Consider the following 25170-nt stretch of genomic DNA (forward strand, 5'->3'; position numbering starts at 1 on the left):
ACCGTTCAAATTGTAGTATCCATTTCAGATGCAGTGTGGTCCGAAACTCATACTGATCAGACAGGTGGATTATAAAGAAACCAATAACATTATAGCAGAAGGGGAGAATTTATAGTTGGGGAGTTACTTGATACTCTGGCAGTGAGATGGCTGATACATAGCCATCTTACAAAAATCAGGTTGGTTGAATGTTCCTGATCAATGGACATTTGTTGATTGAATCAGAACCGTTTAACTGTGTTTTTTTCAATTCAGCCATCCATTAAACATCCATCGGATAAGTTTAATCCTTGATTAATGATCATAGATTGAGACCCAAGATTCCCACCATTGTAGTCTTGGGTTGTGATTCAATGGCAATGGATCATAGGATCGACGGCCCAGATTGTCGTGCATGCACAAACTGGGAAGAGCAAGAGCTGCCACAGTTTTGCGATTTAGTCTAGCCTGCACTGGAAACAAAAATGCATAAAAGCTTAACCGCGAGGAGAGGTTGAAGAGGTGACTCGCAGTCCACAAACCATCGTAGAACACGTGTGAGAGATCCGAACCATGCATCATATGGTGATCAACATGATTATTCCATGCTCTTAAACGTATAGTACCCAATTTACTTGGTGGAACACACGGGTATGTTTAATACAAGCTGTTGGTGATTTATTACTATCACGAAACTATAGCTCAGATGATGTGTGGGTTTACGTTTTGTATAAATAAAGAAATTTTATGGTCAGAAAAAAAATAAAATGAATGGATCGGATCTATCACACACGTTCCATATTTCTAACCATGCTGCGATTCACCTCTTCAATCTCTCCTCGTGCAAATCGCCATTATATCTCTCAAATAGAAAAGATACGGCATTTTCGTAATAAAAAGCGAAATCAAGGACTTTGTTCAAGCTTTCCCAAATAAGGACAGCCAAGGAAGAAAGAAGGAACGTCACTCTCGATGGCTTCTTCAAAGGGATGGCTGAGCAATCTTCCTATCCTCGCCTCTCGAATCTATTTCTTCATCATCATCCTTCAGATCCCACTCTTCAGGTGATTTTCCCATTCGAATCTATCAATGCCCACATAAATCTTTTCATTGTTCATGAATCACTTTTTTTTTTTTTCTTTTGACATAGATCTCTGTACAAACAGCAAATCCAAAACTACAAGAATCTTGTTTTTTCCATTTTCTAAGATATGGGTTTTATTTATCTAATGAAATCTTACATCTGCGAATTGAGATTTGGATTTTTAATTTTTTTCCCATAGATTCTAAGATATGGGTTTCCTTCCTCTTGAAATATCATCACATGTGTTTTTTGAAATCCAATGAGTTGTAGCTAGTTTTTGTACTTGTTTCTAAGATCTGGGCCTGCCTATGTTAGTGGTTTTTAACAACACCAATGAAATCCATGAAAATGGTATTTTCTACACTTCAATTGATACCCATGTAATGGTTTTTGAGTCCTCTCATGGAAGTGAACTATACCTACTCCTCGGCCCACGGCAGTGGGAGATCGAGGCGTTCATCATGTGGGTCCCACTGTTTATGTGCCCTGGCCCAACAATCAGCTGGTTGGTTTCTATGTGGGCTGCTGCTGATGGGTGGCTGAGAAAAAAAAAAATGACGAATGGCCTGCCTTATGCTTGGGACATAAAAAAAATGCATACAATTGAGTCTGTTTTGGGAAGGTTTGGTTGATGAAACCCAAATTTGTGGTTAAAGCCGCGTTTGGATGCACAAATAAATTGAATTGTGAACATTCATTTTAAACAAGAGGGTTGAAAATAAGTGATGCTTGCTGGTATTTAAATTGTGAAAGTCTTCCTGAAATTGCAATTTCATCCCCTACAACTTGAATGTAATTACAATTTGGAGCCCAGGGAGATGCAATTCAACATGATGATGCATCCAAACATGCCCCTTCCACAGTCCCATCAATCAGAAATTGAATCTTAAGTCCATCCAAGAAGTGCATCTTTTATTTGACAATCACCAACATTCATAATCCAACTTGCATTGATTTAACATGCCCTTGAAATAGCCCTGAAATTGCAATTACATCCCCTTAAAATCCAACTTGAAAGTAATCACAATTTGGCGCCCGGAAATTCAATACCATTGTGCATCCAAACATGCTTTAAGGCTATAGACTTCTATCTAGTCACCCACATCTCCGCATGTCATGCATTGATTTAAAGAAGTACCCATGCAGCATTCTTAGTACTTTAGATTCAATACAGAATGCTATGCACTTTGAATCCGCTATGAATCCTGCGAGTTCTTATTGTTATTTTTCTGGCATGGATTGGCCAATGAGATTTCAAATTTTTTTTTTTTTTTTTGGTCTCTTCTTTCTTCAGGATCCCATGCAGATCTGGGATGTGTACAACACCAGTGGAGGTGACTTCTTCCCAGTTACTTGCAAGTGAGATCTTCCCGACGACAGCAGTGAAAGCCTTACTCTACCCCGGAGCCGTCGTAAATGGTCTCATCTCAAACATGACCATCCCTCAGTGGGATAACATCCTAACCATATATAACCTCACAGATGTGAAGAATGCATCCGCAATCACCGATCTTCAGCGCCTAGAGGTACCCCCACTTTCCACTCCTCACTGCTCGTTTATTGCTCTCCAACTGATTCTATATTTCGAACCAGGCCCTGCTAAGGCTACAAATTTCAAATCAAACGCCTCACATGTGGCAAAGACTATGAGACCAACCTGGATTTTTGGGCGACAGCACAGATACAGTGTGGCCTACCTAATAACCCACCAGGATCATGCACACACATGCCACCTTTTGCATACATACAAGGAATGGAACCTTTGCATTTCTCTTCATGTAGTGGTAATCTTTATCATTTTGCCTTTTCTTACCAGGTTCTTGCAGGGAGCTACTTCTCTGTGGCTGGTGCCTTTGTGGGTCTCATGAAACCGGGGAGGATGACAATGTTCGGCACGCTTTTGGTAGTCTGGGGCCTTGTCAAGGAAGGCATTCTCGGGAAACCTGTAAACACAGACCCGAAAACAGCTGTTTATGTCTACCCGACAATGTTACTTGCATTGATCTGTGCCTTCTCGTCTATAAAGTATGACGCGAAGAAGGTAGTCAGAAGTAGCCCAGCTAGACCCATTGCCAAACCATTGCAGAGCTCTTCAAAATCCAAACTGAAATGAGTCATTTGTAACTTGATGTTGTAGTGATTTTGACTGGAATACATTTCCGTTTTATTTGATTGAGGAACTTTAGTTTCTGTTCACTGAAAACATGAAAATCACGTTGCAGTAATTCTTCGGTTTCGCAACATAAAACAGCGTACAAATAACTGGAAAAAAAAGAAGCCTCAGCAACCGTGCATCTCAAACAGTCGTTGTTGACGTCAAAATTTATATACCATATCCTCTGTGTATTCGAGTTGCTTGAGTAGCCCTGTTAGCTGCATATAACAACAACGGGGAATGGTCAGTTTGGAAGTCTTGGCTATCCATCAAGGATGGAACAGAATGCGATGATGATGACGTTCAGAGCCTATACATGCCGGGGCAGATGATGTGCTGCCACAACTTGGCAGACCATGCATCTGGTTTTCCGTCTGCACAAGATATAGATCGTGCGGTTTGGCAATCTGTTCCTTTTTTTTTTTTGAATGATATTATATCCAAATAGGCCATAATCCTCTAAAGGATAACCACGGTAAGCAATAAATGGTTTTGGGTAACTTGCTTATGAGAAATTATAAACATGTATGCCAGGTTTTTCTTTACCTCGCCTTGGGTCCGATCTTTTGCCTTGTCACCTGAGATGTGTTTCATCATTCCTGGGGGCCCACATACCTGAAAACAATTGCTCGTTGAACTTATCTGATCATAGTAGTAAAATCCAGATGGAATTATCAACTGTAAACTTAAGTTTATTATTATTATTATTATTGTTTATAATACATTACTTTAGAAGATGGGAATGGATCTGGTGTCGTCATGTGTTTATATGTTATCTCCATAAGTGTGCCATGTGCAAAATCCAGTGCATCCACCTCTGGGCCTTTCAGCAGAAATCACACTGGTCACAGAATCTTAGCCGCTCGATGGATCAGCATTCAATGGGCAGAGAGGTCTAACCCATGGTTCGCTTTTTTAATTTAATTTTTCCTGGGTGTCCTGTGGTAGGGAGCAACAGATGAAAGGTTGGAATATTGTGAAATGACCCTTTTCCTAGTAAAAGATAAAAGATATATCACCTCTTTTAGTCAATTAGAATATTCCATTACATTTCTTTGCAGAGAAATAGAGAATATAGATCAGTTAGACATGGAAAAGAAGATAGTCTATATTACCTCCAATTACATTTGAACAACCTTCAAATCCTAATAAAGAAAATCTTTAAAACCATTAAGAAAATGAAACCCGAAGCCATTCTTCTTCTTTTTTTTTTTTTCTTGTGAACCGTGCGGTTTCATGTCTCAACAGAAGGAAAAAGGCTGCTTTCCATGGTGTTCGAACTGAGCAATAGGATTTGAATCATGCAGAGATTTTAACCATGCTAATTTCAATGGTATGGCAAGTTCCATAAATAATGATGGTTGCCAATGTTCTGGTTATCTTATCAAATTGAATCAATGATCCCTATTATAAATGAACTATAACTCCAATTTTCAAGACATGTCTACAAAATGTCATGTTTAGAAGTATGCTCAAACCATTTTTCTGCTGGAAATGTTGAGGCCACCTGGTATTGACAACATGCAGCATCATCAAATGCATGGAAAGCAAATACTAAATTAAGCAACGATACAATTTCCATCAAACAGCCCAAAATGGCCATGTTATCAATTTTATTTTACTTTTTGTGTGTGTGTGTGAAGGGGCGGGGGGTTCCCGCATTAGACAAAGCCGAAACAGTTCCAATCGTGGACTAATATCATTTGGCTGTCTGACAAATCAATTGGCCACAAAGGTAGATTTGTGTTTTACTAACTAAAGAAATGCAACCACTTAAGCAATCACGTTTTTCAATAAGTTTTAGATTACTTGATGCCATGAAGTGCCGAGACATTTAAAAAATATGCAAGGGATGATGGCAAAAGAACTCACGAGTATAAGTGTGTCTTCACTAGGACGTGGCAAGCCTTTCAACATCATGTCCTTTGATATGAACCCCTTACCCCCTCTCCAATTCTTTGAGGGATTGTCGACGGTGTAAAATATCTGGTATTTTCACCAACGAGAAAAATAAAATATAGTTAGTTTTCTTTCTTTCTTTCTTTCTTTCTTTCTTTTTTTCTTCTTTTTTCTTTCTTTTTTCTTTTTTTTTTTTTTTTCCTGCAAAATAAATAAATAAAAAAAAACTCTGCAACAAATAGTCTTCACATAAAGATGACAGTTACCTTCAGATTTGGATGGCTAGCTGCAAGCATGTCAAGCTTCTCTTTTAGTAGAATGTCATCTGGGGATATGTTAGCATAAAGCAAGGATACCTGAGAGCATATTGACAAGCATGAATTCAGTCAGAGAAACTAACTTCACTAGAGGAACCCTGATGTCAGTTGGGTGAACTCATCATGCCTGTACCCATGGAGATTTGGGGATTGGGTCAAAGAAGACAAACGAGTTGTGCCATTGCCCCTCGAATTCTATAACATTTGTACAGCAGGAAAGTCTGAAGTAGACTCCCCATAACAGGAAGGTGTTTTTAGGCCCTATATTTGGATGGGAATTCTTTCCTTGGTAATAAAACCTCCTTCATTGGTAAATTAAAAGGAACCCAAATGCCCTATGCAAGGATATGCATCTCAGTTTTGGACATAGATGCAAGGTGTTTGACTCGGGGAACCTCAAAAACATTACAAGCTAGAATGTGAATATAATTGTATAACTAAAGCATATTTATATATATCTTGACCGTGAAGGCATATAATATAGAAAAGCATATCTACGGGTGTGTTTGGTTGCACCAAATTTCACGAGTTTTGTACCAAATCAGACTGACTAATCATGAATTTTGCACCAAATTAGACTAATTATCATTTACAAATTTGAACAGTCAGGCTATCCAGGGCTTTGCAGTTGATGCCAACGTTATCATGTAGAAATTCAAACAGTCAGGCCAGTCCAGGGCCAGACGGCCAGTGCTTTATTTAGGCATTTTTGGCAACCCAACAGGAGGCAGTCTTGCCTTCCTTTGTGAGGCCAACTTGAAGAGGCAAACTCACCAGTGGCTGAGACTGAATCGTGCAGGCCATGGGATGTTGGGTAGATTATAGATGGTGATTCTCTCAGTGTGGTTCACTGAGCTACCAACGAACACTATCTAATGGACGATTGCGAAGTCATTCAAGGAGATCCTGCACTCTGTCAAGATCTTGGGGGAGGTCACACCATGTACACATAGGGAAGCGAATGCCAAGCTGATAACTTAGTTAGAAATGAGCTGCCAGAGATACCCCATCTCTGTATATGGGACCTAGCCATGAGGACGGTGCCTGTGGTCAATTTCTTGCAAATCTCCTTCGTATATATAAAAATTCGACATTATAATAGCCTCTAATTTTAAAATTAGTATGTGACCATACCTGAGTGACATCATCTGGGTTCTTCAGAATAGCTTCGATAATCTGCAGCATTGGTGTGATACCTGTGCCACCAGCAATCTGAGACAGAAGCATAGATCTGAGCACCACATATAAGATAAAATCCCACGCCATGTGTAACAGTACTCTATGGACAGAACAAGGTATACCTGATATGTTGACACATCCATGTAAACATATTGAATTAAATTGAAAACCATAGAATTAAGGAAAATACACAATTTAAATGTAAAATACACAATTAAGGAAAAATAATAGATATAATTACACCTCAATATTCAAAACAAGTCTGGTGACAATACAGAACAACATGGCTAAAACCATAGAAGTTCCATGTCCATATTTTGATTGAATTGGTCATACACAGAGCAGGTAGGATTTTAATATTACATATTTCAAATGGTAATCACTTCACACGAATCGACATGCTTGTGATCATTTTAGAAAATTTGGTCAAAAGAAAAAAGGAAGATCATAGTGGGCGATGCTTTGTTCCATCGAAGGCCTATTCCGGTCTTGGCACGCTGCTAGGATTGGTAGGAGAGATTGTCACAGTGGAAGCTAGCTCTTCTTGCTGTTCTTTGGGCAATTTGGGGCGAAAGGAATAGCTGTTTTTTTTTTTTTTTTTGGGTGTGTTTTTGCTGCCTTTGTGGCTTTTAATAAATTGCATTATCTTTCAAAAGAAAAAGGAAAAAGGAAGACGATTAAAAACAAGAACTCAACATTGTACTTTTCATTCCTTTCCATGACATATTGGACCCTCATGTTGCTTTTCAAGATGTTCCGAACAAGATCAGTTTGCTTTCACCATTCTTTGCAAAAAGCCATTCATTACTTGGAAAAAAAATTTCAGATGATATACAAACCACAGATTTAGCTAACATATTTAGTTAGAATCAACACATCGATATTTTCTTCTTGCTATCATGGGCAGGACTAGATCTGCCATGCTTGCATTTAATTTATGTTATATTTGGTTTGTATGCACTTCTTGCCAGAGCAATGTGCAGCTCATAATTCTAGCAAAAGTTAGCAGATAGCCCTACCATGAAGATGATGCTTGAATCAATACTTTCCAACCCAAGACGAAGTCATGTAAATGGAAAAAATATAAAATACAAATATAAATATTTAAAAAAATGGAGTAAGCTATACAATTTACTTAACCTTTGACAATTAAATGGAATTATTGAAAAAAGATAAAATTAATTATATAAAGTAAAACCTTCCTAGTGTCTTCAAAAGATCAATTTTTACATGTTTTTGGAGTCGCACAAAGGATGCCTGGTCATGGTTGAGGTTTCTATAAATAGAAGGGTTTATACCAAATGCAAAAGATAAGCGATATCTTAGAGATTTAGAGATTCATAATGGAAAACATGTGGCCCAAAGGGGTGATAGCACTTCACCAATCAGTAACAGAAGCCAGCAATCACAGACAGATTCTACGTTCCAATGGTTTCAGTTAAAATAAAAACAAAGAAAGTTGCCATGATTCAAACTGTGTGTGTGCGCGCGTGCGCGTGTGCATGTGTGTCGGCACGTAATTTTTATACCTTAATACCACAATATACAATACAATCTTGTTTTTCTGCCCTAATACCACAATACAGTCCTGGGCAGTCTAGACCTGGATGTGAGAAATGCTCACACACAACTAGTTGGACATTGCAAATTCGTCCACCTAATTGTGCATTAAATAGTTTTTTGTTAAAAATAAACTCTCTATGCAAATGCAATGCCCCCTCATGAGAGACTACGAAATATCATGTCCTACTTAAGTCATGTGTCAAAGATCCAGCTTGTTCATCAAATAGGGCTCACTAATTAGATGTTATCTACCAAAAATTAGTAAATGATTCTCATCACTGAAGCCACACATACGAGTTGAAATTGAACCGTTTGAATGCATTTCTAACAGCCCACTTTTCTTGTAAAAGAATATCTTGCTATCGATTAGAGAAAAATCATACTTTTTAGTCCTTCACATGATTACAAGGTACCCTATCTTATTAACGGACTGGATTGCCCGCACAAGTGGTGCATTGCCCGAATACATTACACGTGTACAATGTTAACATATAAGTCTCTCATTACTCCCTTCTAATTTGAAAACAAGCCTCCTCCTCCTCCTCCTCTCTCTCTCTCTCTCTCTCTCTCTCTCTCTCTCTCTCTCTCTCTCTCTCTCTCTATATCTACATCTGATTAGATTCTTTCAAGGGAGATTCTTTCAACGTATCTAGAGCAACTTGTTATGTTGTGAGCCTACATTCCTACCAAACCATTATCTAGTAAGATGCAGCATTGTTGGAATACATTATCTAGCAAAATAATTTGTTTGGAGAAATGCTAAGGCACGTGTAAGATGTGACACAGCTGTGAACATTGAACAACATAGGCCAGTCATCTGGATGGAGATCGACCAACCATGTGAATTCCCTGGCCCAGATTCATGCCCATGCACTCATGTGCTGCTAGGGTTTTTAGGTGGGAGGAGAGGGGTGTGTGTGTGTGTGTGTGTGTGTGTGTGTGTGTGTGAGAGAGAGAGAGAGAGAGAGAGAGAGAGAGAGAGAGAGAGAGAGAGAGAGATGATCCATTGAAAGAATCTAATTGGTTGAGAGAGAGAGAGAGAGAGAGAGGGGCTCATTTTCAAATGAGAAGGGACTAATGAGAGATTCATATGTTAGAAGTTCTACACCAGCAATGTATTCAGGCAATACACCACATGTGTAAGAAATCCAGTCTGTTAATTAGGTAATGTACCTAGTAAGCATGTGAAGGACTAAAAAAAATATAAATTTTCTCTAATTAATAGTAAGATATTCTTTTATGAGAAAAGTGGGCTGTTAAAAATGCATTCCAACAATCCATATTTTGGCTCTAGTGATGAAAATCATTTACTAATTTTTCATAGAACATCTAATTAGTGGATTCTATTTGATGAAAGTCGGATAATTGACACATCACACGTGTTCCCAATGTACTTAAGTAGTACATGATGTTTCATAGGGGCATTAACATTTGCATAGAGAGAGTTTTTTTTTTTAATAGACTATTTAATGCACAACTAGTTGAACGAATTTAAAATTTCCAACTAGCTGTGAGCATCTCTCACTCTCCCCACCCACCCACGCCCGCACATGCACACGGAGATACACCCACCCACCCACCCAGAGGCCACGCAGAGAGAGAGAGAGAGAGAGAGAGAGAGAGAGAGAGAGAGAGAGAGAGAGAGGCTCATTTTCAAATGAGAAGGGACTAATGAGAGATTCATATGTTAGAAGTTCTACACCCGCAATGTATTCAAGCAATACACCACATGTGTAAGAAATCCAGTCCGTTAATCAGGTAATGTACCTAGTAAGCATGTGAAGGACTAAAAAAAATATAATTTTTCTCTAATTAATAGTAAGATATTCTTTTATGAGAAATGTGGGCTGTTAAAAATGCATTCCAACAATCCATATTTTGGCTCTAGTGATGAAAATCATTTACTAATTTTTCATAGATAACATCTAATTAGTGGATTCTATTTGATGAAAGTCGGATAATTGACACATCACATGTGTTCCCAATGTACTTAAGTAGTACATGATGTTTCATAGGGGCATTACATTTGCATAGAGAGAGTTTTTTTTTTCTTTTTTTTAAATAGACTATTTAACGCACAACAAGTTGAACGAATTTAAAATTTCCAACTAGCTGTGAGCATCTCTCACTCTCCCCACCCACCCACGCCCACACATGCACATGGAGATACACCCACCCACCCACCCATAGGCCACATAGAGAGATGTCCACCCTTATGTGTATGTGTGTGTGAGAGAGAAGAGAGAGAGAGAGAGAGAGAGAGAGAGAGAGAGAGAGAGAGAGAGAGAGAGAGAGAGAGAGAGAGAGAGAGAGAGAGAGAGAGAGAGAGAGAGAGAGAGAGAGAGAGAGAGAGAGAGTGAGAGAGAGAGAGAGAGAGAGAGAGAGAGAGAGAGAGAGAGAGAGAGAGAGAGAGAGAGAGAGAGAGAGAGAGAGAGAGAGAGAGAGAGAGAGAGAGAGAGAGAGAGAGAGAGAGAGAGAGAAAGAGAAAGAGAGAGAGAGAGAGAGAGAGAGAGAGAGAGAGAGAGAGAGAGAGAGAGAGAGAGAGAGAGAGAGAGAGAGAGAGAGAGAGAGAGAGAGAGAGAGAGAGGCTCATTTTCAAATGAGAAGGGACTAATGAGAGATTCATATGTTAGAAGTTCTACACCCACAATGTATTCAGGCAATACACCACATGTGTAAGAAATCCAGTCCGTTAATCAGGTAATGTACCTGGTAAGCATGTGAAGGACTAAAAAAAATATAATTTTTCTCTAATTAATAGTAAGATATTCTTTTATGAGAAAAGTGGGCTGTTAAAAATGCATTCCAACAATCCATATTTTGGCTCAAGTGATGAAAATCATTTACTAATTTTTCATAGAAAACATCTCATTAGTGGATTCTATTTGATGAAAGTTGGATAATTGACACATCACACGTGTTCCCAATGTACTTTAGTACATGATGTTTCATAGGGGCATTACATTTGCATAGAGAGAGTTTTTTTTTTTTTTTAATAGACTATTTAACGCACAACTAGTTGAACGAATTTAAAATTTCTAACTAGCTGTGAGCATCTCTCACTCTCCCCACCCACCCACGCCCGCACATGCACACAGAGATACACCCACCCACCCAGAGAGAGAGAGAGAGAGAGAGAGATTCACACACATAGCTTGTTTTTCTGCCCTAAAGTCCCATCTTTTTGTGGGGGCATTAGAAGAACAGTTATCTCTGTACACTGCATAATGCTGAGGTGTATGTAGACATTTGTACATGCATCAAGTTGAATTACATACACCTGTGACAGGTGTGTTTATGAAAAAGATGAACAAGTCTGTGGTTTCCATTCGCCACCCCCTTTTAGATGGTGATGAACTCAGCTACCATACACTTGGAACAAATGTCCATCAATCCAGACAGTCCAAATGTTAGGCCCATACACAGTGGTGCCCACAACTTGTATGCTCTGGATTGCTGGACGTATACACAATGTGTGCAAAAAACCACACCATAGCCTAGCCCTAAAAATATTAGCGCTGACAGTTGAGCAATATTATAGAACTCAAAATCCAATGTCAAGATTACTAAAGGTGCACTCAGTCGTACCAGTATCTCATACAATCATCAAGTTGATCATTCTCACAAGTGATAACACTTGCTTCATGGCAGTTTCTTGAGCCCGCTCAGGTCACAAGAATGGTTGAATAACCAATTGAAGAATCTAAGCACAGTTTATCAAAGCCATCACAGATTAATGAAATATTCAAATCAAAGATGTAAAAATCAAACCATCCCTTTGATATTATAAAGAAGATCCGTCAGAGGGAGGAACACTAATCTATCTCAAAAATGTGAAAGCTTGCTGATTTTGACATCAATAGAGGATTACAGGATTTTAGTTCTGGTAACTGGAACACCCTTACCATGCCAATGTTCTTTTTCATATTGGGGCTATATCTGAGCTTCTCAATTGGCCTGCACGAGCAGACAAACATGCCTAATAAAGCTCATGTTCGGATTGCTTTCTCAGCCAAGAAAATAGGAGGATCCGAAATCCTTTTCCCACATGTCCTAATGTGGCATGTGTGTGGGAGATTTGGACTCTAATCAGGTTGGTCCACCATGTGCATGCCGTGGCCCGAAAGACAGAACAGCCGGCTATCAGGTGGGCATACAGAATGTGGACTGTTTGCCAATTCTTTCTAAGCATAATTTTTTTATTTTTTATTTCCCTTTAATGTGTGGTCCACCTAATAAGCAGAAAGCCAGGATTTCGGGTGTGGATGGAACATCAACGACACAGCTCTCATACACGTGATACATTGACATATGAGAGTAGAATTAAAAAAGCTACTCCCCAGTGCATGTGTGTGGTATTGTGGTGGGAGTGGAGTGGGGTTACCCTTTTACTTCTACTACATCGCCTGGTTTCAAACTTGCCAGATATTGACTCATTTTTCCATCTGGATAAACCTGCATCATTTTATGGCACAGAATGATCAGCAATGCAAAGTGCACGCATACATTGATATCACATGTGTCATGTCGACGGGACAAAATAAACTTGATCTTAAACATTTCAAAGCACAGGATACATGAAAACCTAACTGATACAAAAATAATAACAAAATAAAATAATAAGATGATAAAATGCTTTGAGGCAAGGATACGAAAATGTTCAAGTTGAAACAGAAAATCTCAAAAAACAAGCAACCCCATCAGCAATGAAACATTGCTTACCTTAATCAATAAATCAAAATATCCTTTAGAATCAGGATCTGATATAGGAGTGTACCTGAAAAGTATTAGTACAACAAAAAGATTATAGAATGGCTTGTGCATCTTTTTCTTTATCAGAAACAGTAATTCATTAGAAGAGAGAGAAAAAACATAAAACATTAGGCACGTGGATAATAAGGAACTATCTCCCTACGGCTAAAAAATCATCAACCCAACTCCCTATCCTTATCTTCTAGATTCACATGAAAAAAGGCCTTTCTAGTCCACATCCATACAACAGCTGGCAGGCCAACACACCAGGTGGGCCACACACCTCATCATCATCATCACCATACAAAGGAAGAGAGAGAGAGAGAGAGAGAGAGAGAGAGAGAGAGAGAGAGAGAGAGAGAGAGAGAGAGAGAGAGAGAGAGAGAGAGAGAGAGAGAGAGAGGAGAGAGAGAGAGAGAGAGAGAGAGAGAGAGAGAGGAGAGAGAGAGAGAGAGAGAGAGAGAGAGAGAGAGAAAGAGAAGGGACTAATGAGAGATTCATATGTTAGAAGTTCTACACCCACAATGTATTCAGGCAATACACCACATGTGTAAGAAATCCAGTCCGTTAATCAGGTAATGTACCTGGTAAGCATGTGAAGGACTAAAAAAAATATAATTTTTCTCTAATTAATAGTAAGATATTCTTTTATGAGAAAAGTGGGCTGTTAAAAATGCATTCCAACAATCCATATTTTGGCTCAAGTGATGAAAATCATTTACTAATTTTTCATAGAAAACATCTCATTAGTGGATTCTATTTGATGAAAGTCGGATAATTGACACATCACACGTGTTCCCAATGTACTTTAGTACATGATGTTTCTTAGGGGCATTACATTTGCATAGAGAGTTTTTTTTTTTTTTTAATAGACTATTTAACGCACAACTAGTTGAACGAATTTAAAATTTCTAACTAGCTGTGAGCATCTCTCACTCTCCCCACCCACCCACGCCCGCACATGCACACGGAGATACACCCACCCACCCAGAGAGAGAGAGAGAGAGAGAGAGAGAGAGAGAGAGAGAGAGAGAGATTCACACACATAGCTTGTTTTTCTGCCCTAAAGTCCCATCTTTTTGTGGGGGCATTAGAAGAACATTTATCTCTGTACATTGCATAATGCTGAGGTGTATGTAGACATTTGTACATGCATCAAGTTGAATTACATACACCTGTGACAGGTGTGTTTATGAAAAAGATGAACAAGTCTGTGGTTTCCATTCGCCACCTCCTTTTAGATGGTGATGAACTCAGCTACCATACACTTGGAACAAATGTCCATCAATCCAGACCGTCCAAATGTTAGGCCCATACACAGTGGTGCCCACAACTTGTATGCTCTGGATTGCTGGACGTATACACAATGTGTGCAAAAAACCACACCATAGCCTAGCCCTAAAAATATTAGCGCTGACAGTTGAGCAATATTATAGAACTCAAAATCCAATGTCAAGATTACTAAAGGTGCACTCAGTCGTACCAGTATCTCATACAATCATCAAGTTGATCATTCTCACAAGTGATAACACTTGCTTCATGGCAGTTTCTTGAGCCCGCTCAGGTCACAAGAATGGTTGAATAACCAATTGAAGAATCTAAGCACAGTTTTTCAAAGCCATCACAGATTAATGAAATATTCAAATCAAAGATGTAAAAATCAAACCATCCCTTTGATATTATAAAGAAGATCCGTCAGAGGGAGGAACACTAATCTATCTCAAAAATGTGAAAGCTTGCTGATTTTGACATCAATAGAGGATTACAGGATTTTAGTTCTGGTAACTGGAACACCCTTACCATGCCAATGTTCTTTTTCATATTGGGGCTATATCTGAGCTTCTCAATTGGCCTGCACGAGCAGACAAACATGCCTAATAAAGCTCATGTTCGGATTGCTTTCTCAGCCAAGAAAATAGGAGGATCCGAAATCCTTTTCCCACATGTCCTAATGTGGCATGTGTGTGGGAGATTTGGACTCTAATCAGGTTGGTCCACCATGTGCATGCCGTGGCCCGAAAGACAGAACAGCCGGCTATCAGGTGGGCATACAGAATGTGGACTGTTTGCCAATTCTTTCTAAGCATAATTTTTTTATTTTTTATTTCCCTTTAATGTGTGGTCCACCTAATAAGCAGAAAGCCAGGATTTCGGGTGTGGATGGAACATCAACGACACAGCTCTCATACACGTGATACATTGACATATGAGAGTAGAATTAAAAAAGCTACTCCCCAGTGCATGTGTGTGGTATTGTGGTGGGAGTAGAGTGGGGTTACCCTTTTACTTCTACTACATCGCCTGGTTTCAAACTTGCCAGATATTGACTCATTTTTCCATCTGGATAAACCTGCATCATTTTATGGCACAGAATGATCAGCAATGCAAAGTGCACGCATTCATTGATATCACATGTGTCATGTCGACGGGACAAAATAAACTTGATCTTAAACATTTCAAAGCACAGGATACATGAAAACCTAACTGATACAAAAATAATAACAAAATAAAATAATAAGATGATAAAATGCTTTGAGGCAAGGATACGAAAATGTTCAAGTTGAAACAGAAAATCTCAAAAAACAAGCAACCCCATCAGCAATGAAACATTGCTTACCTTAATCAATAAATCAAAATATCCTTTAGAATCAGGATCTGATATAGGAGTGTACCTGAAAAGTATTAGTACAACAAAAAGATTATAGAATGGCTTGTGCATCTTTTTCTTTATCAGAAACAGTAATTCATTAGAAGAGAGAGAAAAAACATAAAACATTAGGCACGTGGATAATAAGGAACTATCTCCCTACGGCTAAAAAATCATCAACCCAACTCCCTATCCTTATCTTCTAGATTCACATGAAAAAAGGCCTTTCTAGTCCACATCCATACAACAGCTGGCAGGCCATGCAATACCATGTGGCTGCATTGGTGTGATAGGTTGGTAAAATAACCCTCAATTCAAGATTTGGAATCACAAAATACCACATTTATCAAGAGGAACTAACACCAAATACAGTTTACCTTCATGTTTTAGATTTCTGTACAACAAGAGCAAGGTGAACAGTGGCAGTCCTCTTTCTTTTTCTTGTTTTTTTTTTCCTTTTTTTTTTTTTTGGGAGAATTAACAGTCTATTATCTTGTGATATTTAATAAATTGAAAAGCTTAAAAACCATCATCTAGTTTACGAAAACAATAATGTAACATTTTTGTCTAAAATATTATCAAGCTCGAGTAGAAAAGGAATGGTCACCGGCAGCATGAGTGAGGAAACAACAGAGATGTAGGAAGGAAGAAACCAGCTAATATTACATTAGCACCACAATTTTAATATATCAAGGACAGATTATTGGGATTTTGAATTAAGAAAGTTAATCTTTCTTATTTCTATTTCTGTGATGGGATTCAAACCTTAGAAGATATTTATCAATAAAAAACAACAAAAAGAAGAAGAAGGAGAAGAAGAAATCAAATATTAGAAGAGAGATTCTTCTAGAAACCCTTTGGTATGACTCCCTAGGGCCTTTTGTGGAGCGATTCGATATTATTTTCTGTTATTTCTTAATTTCTTACTATGATTGGATCTGATCAAGACGCGTTGGAGCATCTAGAGGTGAGGTTACATTCCCTTCAGGTCAATCTCATCAATATTTGGTAAATAATTGGATCTTGTGTTTCCAGTTCAATCCCATCTCTATGATTCATTACCCTTAAATTGAGGTTACATTCCTTTCAGGTCCAACCTGAAACTAGCATAATCACGATTTGGAGCCTAACAAAGGAAGGGATCACAATATGGTTATTTCCTCTCTATTTGACAAATTAATCCGTACAATTCAATCGATGCATCCAGTCAATTGCAACCAGAATGTTCAATTTATTGGAGTCAGATGGACAATGGCAGAAGACCATTGAGATTCTCAGGCAGCATTCCTGTTTTAATATCCATGTTTCTGGATGTAAAAGATCAATCATGTGTACCCAAAATGAAAATTGATTAAAGGGGAAGGAAAAATAAGGAGAACAGGGAAGTTACCCAATCATCAGTGAGCATACAAAATTACACATATACACATTCAAAACTGCACATACCATCGGGACCATGACAATGCAATAGGTTATTGGTCAATGTACATCAAATATTATTATTCTTTTTATTGTTATTATTGCTATTGTTATTCTTATTAGTGGGTATGGCATGTGTAATGCAAGGAGAGGTTGGGGGGGAGTCCTCTTAAAACCCAAAGTTCACGATTATCCGAAGACTAATCGCATGGGTAAAATTGTCCATGGCTACTTTTGTTATATATAGTAGAGATTGTTGTCATTGGTAAAATTGTTCATGGCTACTTTGCTTTATATATGGTAGAGGTGGTTGTTTTGAACGGCAATCTACATCACATATTGAACTAGTCATGACTGATGGAGTATGGCTGATCATGTGAAGAGAACTGAAGACTCACATAAATTTGTTATCAAAGCAGTTAACGCAAAGAAAATTGCAGGTCAGCATTCTATTATTTAAGCAGAAGACTTACGGGCGAATGACATATTTCGTTTTTCCTTCAGCATCATTTCCTAACGGGGCCCTGCAATCAGCACGGCTTTAGGAATTAGGTAACAAGGGCACAGTAAGGCAATGTATATGATGCATGCACACCTTCAACAGACTCCAATTTAAGAAACACCAAACAAAATACTCCTGCTAGGAAGAGAAAATGTGGGTGAAATAAAGAATACCTTGTAAGAAGACACGAAGCAATATCAAGGCCCAACTTTGCAGAAGGATCAAAGGAGAACCTGCCATTTTGTGAAAGAATTAAGTACAGCCAACTAAAGTTGGAAAGGTAGTAATGTCTAGATTATTTAAACAAATGAAAATAATATGAGTGAACCTAGTTAAGCAGGTTTTGCTGTGAAAATAAGAATAAATTTGAAAAACTTGAACAAAACCTGTCATACAACAGTTTAGTGAAGAATTCATTTTTTGCAGCCTAAGGTTTACATCACACCACACCACACCACACACACACACACACACATAAAGAAACAAAGAAAAAAAAAGAAAAGTACTCACGTGGGAGAATAGGGGTGCGAAAACACTAGGTCTGGACAAAGCTTGGGCGAAAGCCCAGCACAAAATGCAATAACTGTACACATGATAACATATAAGGGGTCGTTTGGCACCATGGAAATGGTGGAAATTGGTGGTATAGGCATAAAGTAAGTGTGTTTGGGGAGTGGTACGGTGGTGGTAAATGGATTCCATTTATCATCCTTTCACCCGTTTTGAATTCCTCAGTTAGAGGTGTGTTTTCAAACTCTGCATTACCACCTTTTACAATGGGTGACGCCTGCATAAAAAAGAACTATGTGCTTGCTTCACGAATTGGACCCCACTGTGATGTTTATGTGAAATCCACCTCGATCACTAAGTGTGCCCCCTTAATTTAACCGTAGAGCCTAAAAATCAGCTTGATGTGTGATTTAGGTGGGCCATACCAAGGGAAAAGCTAGGAGAGGGATACCCACCCTTATTTTTTTAGGGCCCACAGTGATGATTATATAAAATCCACTCCAACCATTAGATACAAAATTAAAATGTAGGCATAGGGACCAAAAATCAAGCCCATCCTCAATGCATATTGGCCACACAAAAAGGAAACAGTTTGGAGGGTGAGTGTTACTACTTTCCTTCGTATGTCCCACCTGAATCACAAAGCAATCTGATATTTGGGCCCTACATCCAAAATTAAGCAACACACCTAGTGATAGGGGTAGATTTTACATAAACATCATGGTGGCCATGTCCCACAACATTTTTAAGGCCTAGATGGGTTCACATGATGACATCTCTGCATGAAGTGACCATAGTTGACTTCAAGAATTGGTGTGCCTCACCTTAATGTTTATGTGAAATCCACCCCGATCACTAAGTGTGCCACTCCATTTTAGCCGTAGGGCCCAAAAATCGGCCTGGTTTGTGATTCAGGTAGGCCATATGAAGGGAAACGGTTGGGAGAGGCATGCCTTATATATTGTTTCCAATCGTATGGTCCACTTCAATCACGGACTGAACTGACTTTTGGGCCCCACAGCTAAAATAGAGTGACACACTTGGTGCTCAGGGTGGATTTCACATAAACCCTACCACCTGGTGATCAGGGTGGATTTCACATAAACCCTACAATGGGCTACTATTGAGAATTTAATAAAATACATGGAAAAAGGTGCCAAACACAAATTTTGGATTCACATGGAATCCATATGCATAGTGCCAAACACCAAAAGGATTCCAATTTGCATGAATTCCATGGTGATTGTGATTTAGATTACAATTCATCCATGCTGCCAAACGACCCCTAAAATAAAATGCATATCCAACTAAGAGAACATTCTTAACAGATGTTATTTGAATTAACTATCAAACACACAATATCCATAGCAACATGTAGGACCACCAGATCTTTCATCTCTTCGGCCCTCTTGTGGATTGCGCTTTACCCCAAACTAAGGACTCTTGAGGATTACAAGGAGGCGTAGGGGGAAAAAAAAATAGAGTCAACATTTAATATCCAATGGGAAAAAAAATATAAAAAAAATTCCTCCAAGAGATGGTTCGTCAGACTGGTGTGAATAGCCTATCAACGGCAGAGTATAATAGATGAACGATCTTGATTTTGCACATGCATGCCATGTGTTCAGGGATTGAGTGCTCAATAAATTAGCGAATAGCATTTAGCATTGGAAAATTCCTCTAGAAATGAAAATTTATTATAATTGCCATCATGATCCAAACCCAATGACCTTGACCAAAGCCCAGCCCAATTAGTAATTGGGCCTGAACATTTAGACTCAACCCATCCAGTAGGCCTCGGAATCTAGGCCCAAAGTCAACACATGACAGGCCAGACCCATCAAACACGTCAAACATGTGTTCTTTCTGTACAACTCAATCTGACAATGAGTCATGATGATTTCACCCACCGGACAAAGTTGCACTATGGTTCCCAGTTTTGAGTAAGCTGACATATGGGTAAAATGACTGCTTTGAATTGTTGATTATCTGCTTTGAAGCGAACTTCGCATCTGCCACTTATTTCCCAAAGGCAAATATTTCATCACTTTCGCCATGAAAAAATTTCACATGCAATAAAAATCATAGGAAAATCAGCAGTCAGTAATTTAGTGGTTCCCAAGTGTATCACCATCACCTCATTTCATTGTATGCCACGAGCATATGGAAATGCCTAAGTAAAACAGCTTAGATGGTAAAAAGATATGATAACCATGCATCTATGACAGTGAAGAATAGACCTGCACAAAGAGCTCTCTGAAGGAAACTGGGAGCAGACATGTGAACCAAAAGAAGTTACCTGAATAACTTTGTGTTGTGGCTGACCCTTGCAGTGTCTTGTAGCTCAAACTCGATCCACTTTTCGGGGTTGAGGGCTGAAAATGAAACAAAAGCTTCAATTGAGTTATAACATGCAAGGGTGAGAAAGCAGGACACTCGGCGACTTTCACTTCAAGAGGGAAGCTCACTGCACGTGACTTTACGTGCACACTTTTTCCCATGGGAATGACTTGTACAAGATCCACACCACTAATCTGGTGGGTCCCAGTGATTTATAAATGCCATCCAGTACAATTCATTTTTGGCCTAATGTAGTGGTTACTGTCTAAAATGCCACCAAACTAATACGGACTGAAATGGAACTGAAACCGACTGATATGAGACTGTTATGGATGAGTTGGGGCAAGTCGTCCCAGTTTTTGTTCCCAGGTCAGTCACTTTCCAAGATAGCTATTCAAAACCATGGTCCCACTATATATGGCCCATGGCCCAGAAATAAGGTTAGTTGGATCGGATTTTGAACATTGACAACATATGATGTGGTCCACTGGTTGAGTAATTAAGAACTTGCAGATATCTGCAGGTATCCCCCATGGAGATAGTAAGCAAAATGTGTGCGAACAATCATGCTTTAGCATTCCTCTCACATCACAGTATTTGATAGAATCACATCCCAAGTAGAAAAAATGACATATGAATTCATCAAAACCGGACTACAGCCAGGCCAAATCATCACTCCAACTATCAAGTGAACTGTGCAAGAATATAATTCTCAAAAATATAGTGGAAGCCTTCAATTGAAAAGCTATATACATGGCTAGCTTCTTTGCCATGTTCCCCACCCATAGATCAAGGAACAACCTATTTAACGGATTACTAGTAGATACCAATAATAGAAACCAGGAAAATTTTAGAATTTTAAACTTGAAAGGCGACAAAACCACACCCTGCATCCTGTTTTCTGCTGGATATACTAATTAAACCACCATAATCATAACCAGAAGTAGTCCAGATTCAAGAGGCTTTTCAAACTTGCATAAATAACAGAACTGAACATACCAACTTTTCTGCCCACTTCTTCACTTTGTTGATCTAAATGAACCTGTACATTGGATTGAAAAATGACTTAGGTGCCGCACATTTAATTAGAAGTGAAGAAATTTGGATAAAACATCGCCATAATTAAGTAAAAAAATGCAGATTCCAACAGAATTATTTAGCTTAAAAATTAAAATAGAGCAGAAGCAGACATTTTACAATTTTTTGATGCTCGAGCTTAAAATAATAGGTATTGCAGAAACCCAACTTCCATTCTATAACAACTTTCCTGAAAACCAAATGAAAGCAGCATCCTAAACCACCCAACCCATGTAACTGAATGTCTATAAAGACAAAATGACAGCAGGTAAATAAAACTCAAATACATCAAGAACCCGATTTGGTGCAATACCAGCAACTTCTCTAGAAACCTAAATGATAGAGCACCGGAAGTTACCAATGTGGCTCAATAACAAGTATTAGCTACAAAAGACACTGGGTACAGGGAATAAGAACCAAAAGAAAATACAGATATCAAACTCAAATAAACCCATTACTCTTGACAGCAAATTTCCATAGAATAACGACTCCAGAAATGATATGGTGAACATCCTTGCAAACCAAGGATTTCTAAACCTCTTTTTGTCATGCGATCTGCCTAAGCTTATAACATTTCTTCTTGCATTAATAAAGATTGATATTTGTTATTAAAAAAAAAAAAACTCAAGAAACCCAAATAAAACTGGTGTCAGAAACTACCCACCACATCCCTAGAACTCGAAGCAAAAGTAGAAGTCAGAAAAATTCAAATCCATTTATTAGTCTTTATATCCAGACTCCATTTTGATATTAGGAAAAATCTTCTTTGTATGCAAGTTACAAGAAGAGGAAAAGTGTAATTCTTGGCCTGAAAAACCAGTGTTTTCATTCACGCTTGCGAGGTGGTGACCACCTTTCAGCAACCCAAACCATTCACTCATGACCCTCAGAATGGATAGCTGACTCCATCATTATAATCGCTATTCATCCAATAATAGACCCCTAAATTGACAGTTAGAAATAAAATAAAGCTGACAATCTATATGGAATGGGAAAAGGTCCACCAATCGGATGGCTGGAATTGTTTCGTTGAGGAGATCTTTGATCCATCAGCTATTCATTGTAAATCCACCAAATGAACAACCCGGATCACTGAAAGATGGATCCATTTGTATGGATTGCTGGCCTAAATAAAAAATTCCAATATAGTTCAGATCAGACATTTTATTATCCTAAACTTCCCAGATGACCGTTTTATCTGGAATGATGTCCAATGTTCGAATTAACCCATTGCTTCAGAAATAAAATTTCCCTTGCAGGCTATTAAAAAAAAAAAAAAAAACCTCCATCCTAAAACAACTTTTCTTTAATGGGTATAATACAAGCCCCAGCCTAGACTACTTCTCAAAAAAAAAAAAGCCCCAGCCTAGACTACTAGGGTTTCATTTGAACCAGCATTCCATACAGTACATTCTTTTTCAGTGATTCAGTTCATCAATATAGTGTACACCAATGGCGGCAGATAATGGACCAAAAATCTCCTCCATCAGACAATGTAAGCCATCTGATCAGTGGACTTATCCCCGCTGCATATAGACTATTGGATAAGTTTCCTATTAGCCAACCATTTTGAAGGCGAGCATTTGGATTGCTACCATTGTTGGATAGTGAACTTTACAGCATCGCCCATTCGTCGTGGTATCACTGAAAGGTGGATCCCACCTGTACAGTCCACATCAAGCACAACCAATTCATGTATATTTTTGTATATTTCTTATTTCATGAGAAACAAAAGAACTTGCATCTATGGAAAATGCAATCACTTGTGCAATATCTATGGAAAATGCAATCTCCAAAGATTTTAATTGACATGTAGGACAATCAATCATCATCTGGACTGTCCATTTATACATACCACCAGGGGACAACGATGGTGGTGCAAAAAGATCACATCAATCAAATGATCCTAACTCTTTGAGTGTGGACCATTTTATTACAACTGCCCCTTTTTTGTGGGCCATATATCGGATAGCTAGCATCATTAAACCAAAGTGCTTCTTTGGAATTGTAAGCAATCCACGGTGGGACCATATTGAATAGATGTTTTAAGATATGATGATTGGACCTATTTTGTTTCTCTGCTTGATCTTGACTGTCCAATATTCATGCAATCGATCAGATGGTTAGGATCATCCAATCAGCATGGTTTTTGCACCATGGCTTGCCTATAGTTGTATGAATAATGAACACTCCTGATTGATGATTGCAAGCTCCACATGTCAAATTAAAAGCTTTGAGGATATTGCAAATGTTCCCATGAAGGTTATACTGGTGTAATAAAATGTGATACTCCAACTTCAACCACTGATCTTATTATTCAAATTCCATTCAACCCATTAATCACATAAGCAATTGATTGATACTTTTCAAATTCCATCCAACCATAAATCTATCAACCAAAAACATGATACGGGTACCATAAAACCTAAAGAACACTGCAGAAATGAATTCAAATCAACCCATCAGTCCTGATATCCAAATCCAATTGAATCTGCAACAAAATTCTATCAAAACCCAAACAAATAGTAATGCATCATAAGCCACTCTTTATAAGACTGACCCATTTCTTCGATGGCCATTTTCTGAATGACCGTCAGTCAAAACAAATTCGAATCGACCATTACTCCCAATATCCAAATCCAATTGAATCTGCAACAAGTTCTATTAAAACCTAAACAAACAATAACATCAAAAGCCACTCTTTACAAGATCAGCCCATTTCATCAACAGCCTTATTTTCTTTTTCTTTTTCCTTTTTTCCAAATGAACACTGCCGAAAACGAATTCAAAGCAACCTGATACTCCCAATCAATGTTTTCAATATCAATGATATCAGCTGATAGATCTCACAATATATCTTGTATCCTACCCATGCAATACGAAATGCACAGGTAGTGTGTCTAAATTTTTTTCGTATCGCAAGATATATTGCAATAAATTGCATGTTGTAGCAGATGTTGCCCAATCATTTACAAAAAATACTTCGTATCAGTGATATCTGTTGATGACGCAGGACAACCCTAATTATGATGCATGCTCATGGACATAATTAAACAACGGAAATAAAAGGAATAAATGATCTAAAATACTAACAGTAATCATCATAACTGAGAAAATCATAAAGGAAACATGCAATGGAGCGGGCCATCACTACAACCATAGATTATGGAATTCAATTACTACTTAGGTTGGATCCGGCGAGGGATGAGACCTCCCGATCTTGCATGGTCACACCCAATCGATCAATGAAGATCACTAGTCCGAAGAACCAAGAAGTTTCTCGGATTAGGGATTTGAGAATTTGGGGGTTTAGGGTTTAGATCGGTTCTCAAGATTTTGATCGAAGAAGGATTAGCCAAAACTGGAAAATAGAAGGAAGAAAATTATTACCTTGAAGAAGTTGGAGGGACCCAAGAAGAAATTAGAAGAAAATCAAGGGAAGAGAAGAAGCACCATTAGAGAGAAGAAAGGAAGGAGGCAACCAAAGGGTTTGCTTTTCATTAATCAATAGTTGAAATTCGTGTTTAGGGCTTTAGTCCACTTAAATAAGCAAATAAAGACATAAAATTACTAAAATACCCCTAGAATAAGCAAATAAAGACATAAAATTACTAAAAGACCCCTAACTAAGTCAAAAACGCGCAAATAACATAAGTACGGGAAAGTTTGGGCGCGTGGTGCGCTCGGTCTTCTTTCTCCAATCTTCCTTCACATGTGTCTTCCCTGAGTGGGGTCTTCTATATGTCC

At 38.4% G+C, this 25170-nt stretch overlaps 2 protein-coding genes across 2 annotated transcripts in view; one reads left to right on the forward strand and one right to left on the reverse strand.

Moving 5' to 3' along the window:
- Window positions 1-883: 883 nt before the first annotated feature.
- Window positions 884-3288, forward strand: LOC131223219 (uncharacterized). Its single transcript, XM_058218544.1, has 3 exons — window positions 884-1043; window positions 2358-2589; window positions 2880-3288. The coding sequence occupies exons 1-3, from the start codon at window positions 952-954 to the stop codon at window positions 3174-3176; spliced, it is 621 nt and encodes a 206-aa protein (XP_058074527.1). The 5' UTR covers window positions 884-951; the 3' UTR covers window positions 3177-3288.
- The window catches only part of LOC131223220 (NADH-cytochrome b5 reductase-like protein), a 29197-nt gene continuing 7230 nt past the window's right edge, over window positions 3204-25170 (reverse strand). Inside the window, exons 2-13 of the mRNA XM_058218545.1 lie at window positions 21346-21388; window positions 20306-20381; window positions 17670-17729; window positions 17468-17518; window positions 15546-15600; window positions 15208-15278; window positions 14729-14780; window positions 6569-6646; window positions 5384-5473; window positions 5091-5204; window positions 3765-3833; window positions 3204-3436 (exon numbers count right to left, since the gene is read on the reverse strand). Coding sequence (XP_058074528.1) covers window positions 3380-3436; window positions 3765-3833; window positions 5091-5204; window positions 5384-5473; window positions 6569-6646; window positions 14729-14780; window positions 15208-15278; window positions 15546-15600; window positions 17468-17518; window positions 17670-17729; window positions 20306-20381; window positions 21346-21388 — 816 coding nt within the window. The 3' untranslated portion in view covers window positions 3204-3379. The remainder of the gene's footprint in view (window positions 3437-3764; window positions 3834-5090; window positions 5205-5383; window positions 5474-6568; window positions 6647-14728; window positions 14781-15207; window positions 15279-15545; window positions 15601-17467; window positions 17519-17669; window positions 17730-20305; window positions 20382-21345; window positions 21389-25170) is intronic.

This window comes from Magnolia sinica, chromosome 13 (genome assembly GCF_029962835.1).
Source record: "Magnolia sinica isolate HGM2019 chromosome 13, MsV1, whole genome shotgun sequence".
Lineage (NCBI taxonomy): Eukaryota > Viridiplantae > Streptophyta > Magnoliopsida > Magnoliales > Magnoliaceae > Magnolia > Magnolia sinica.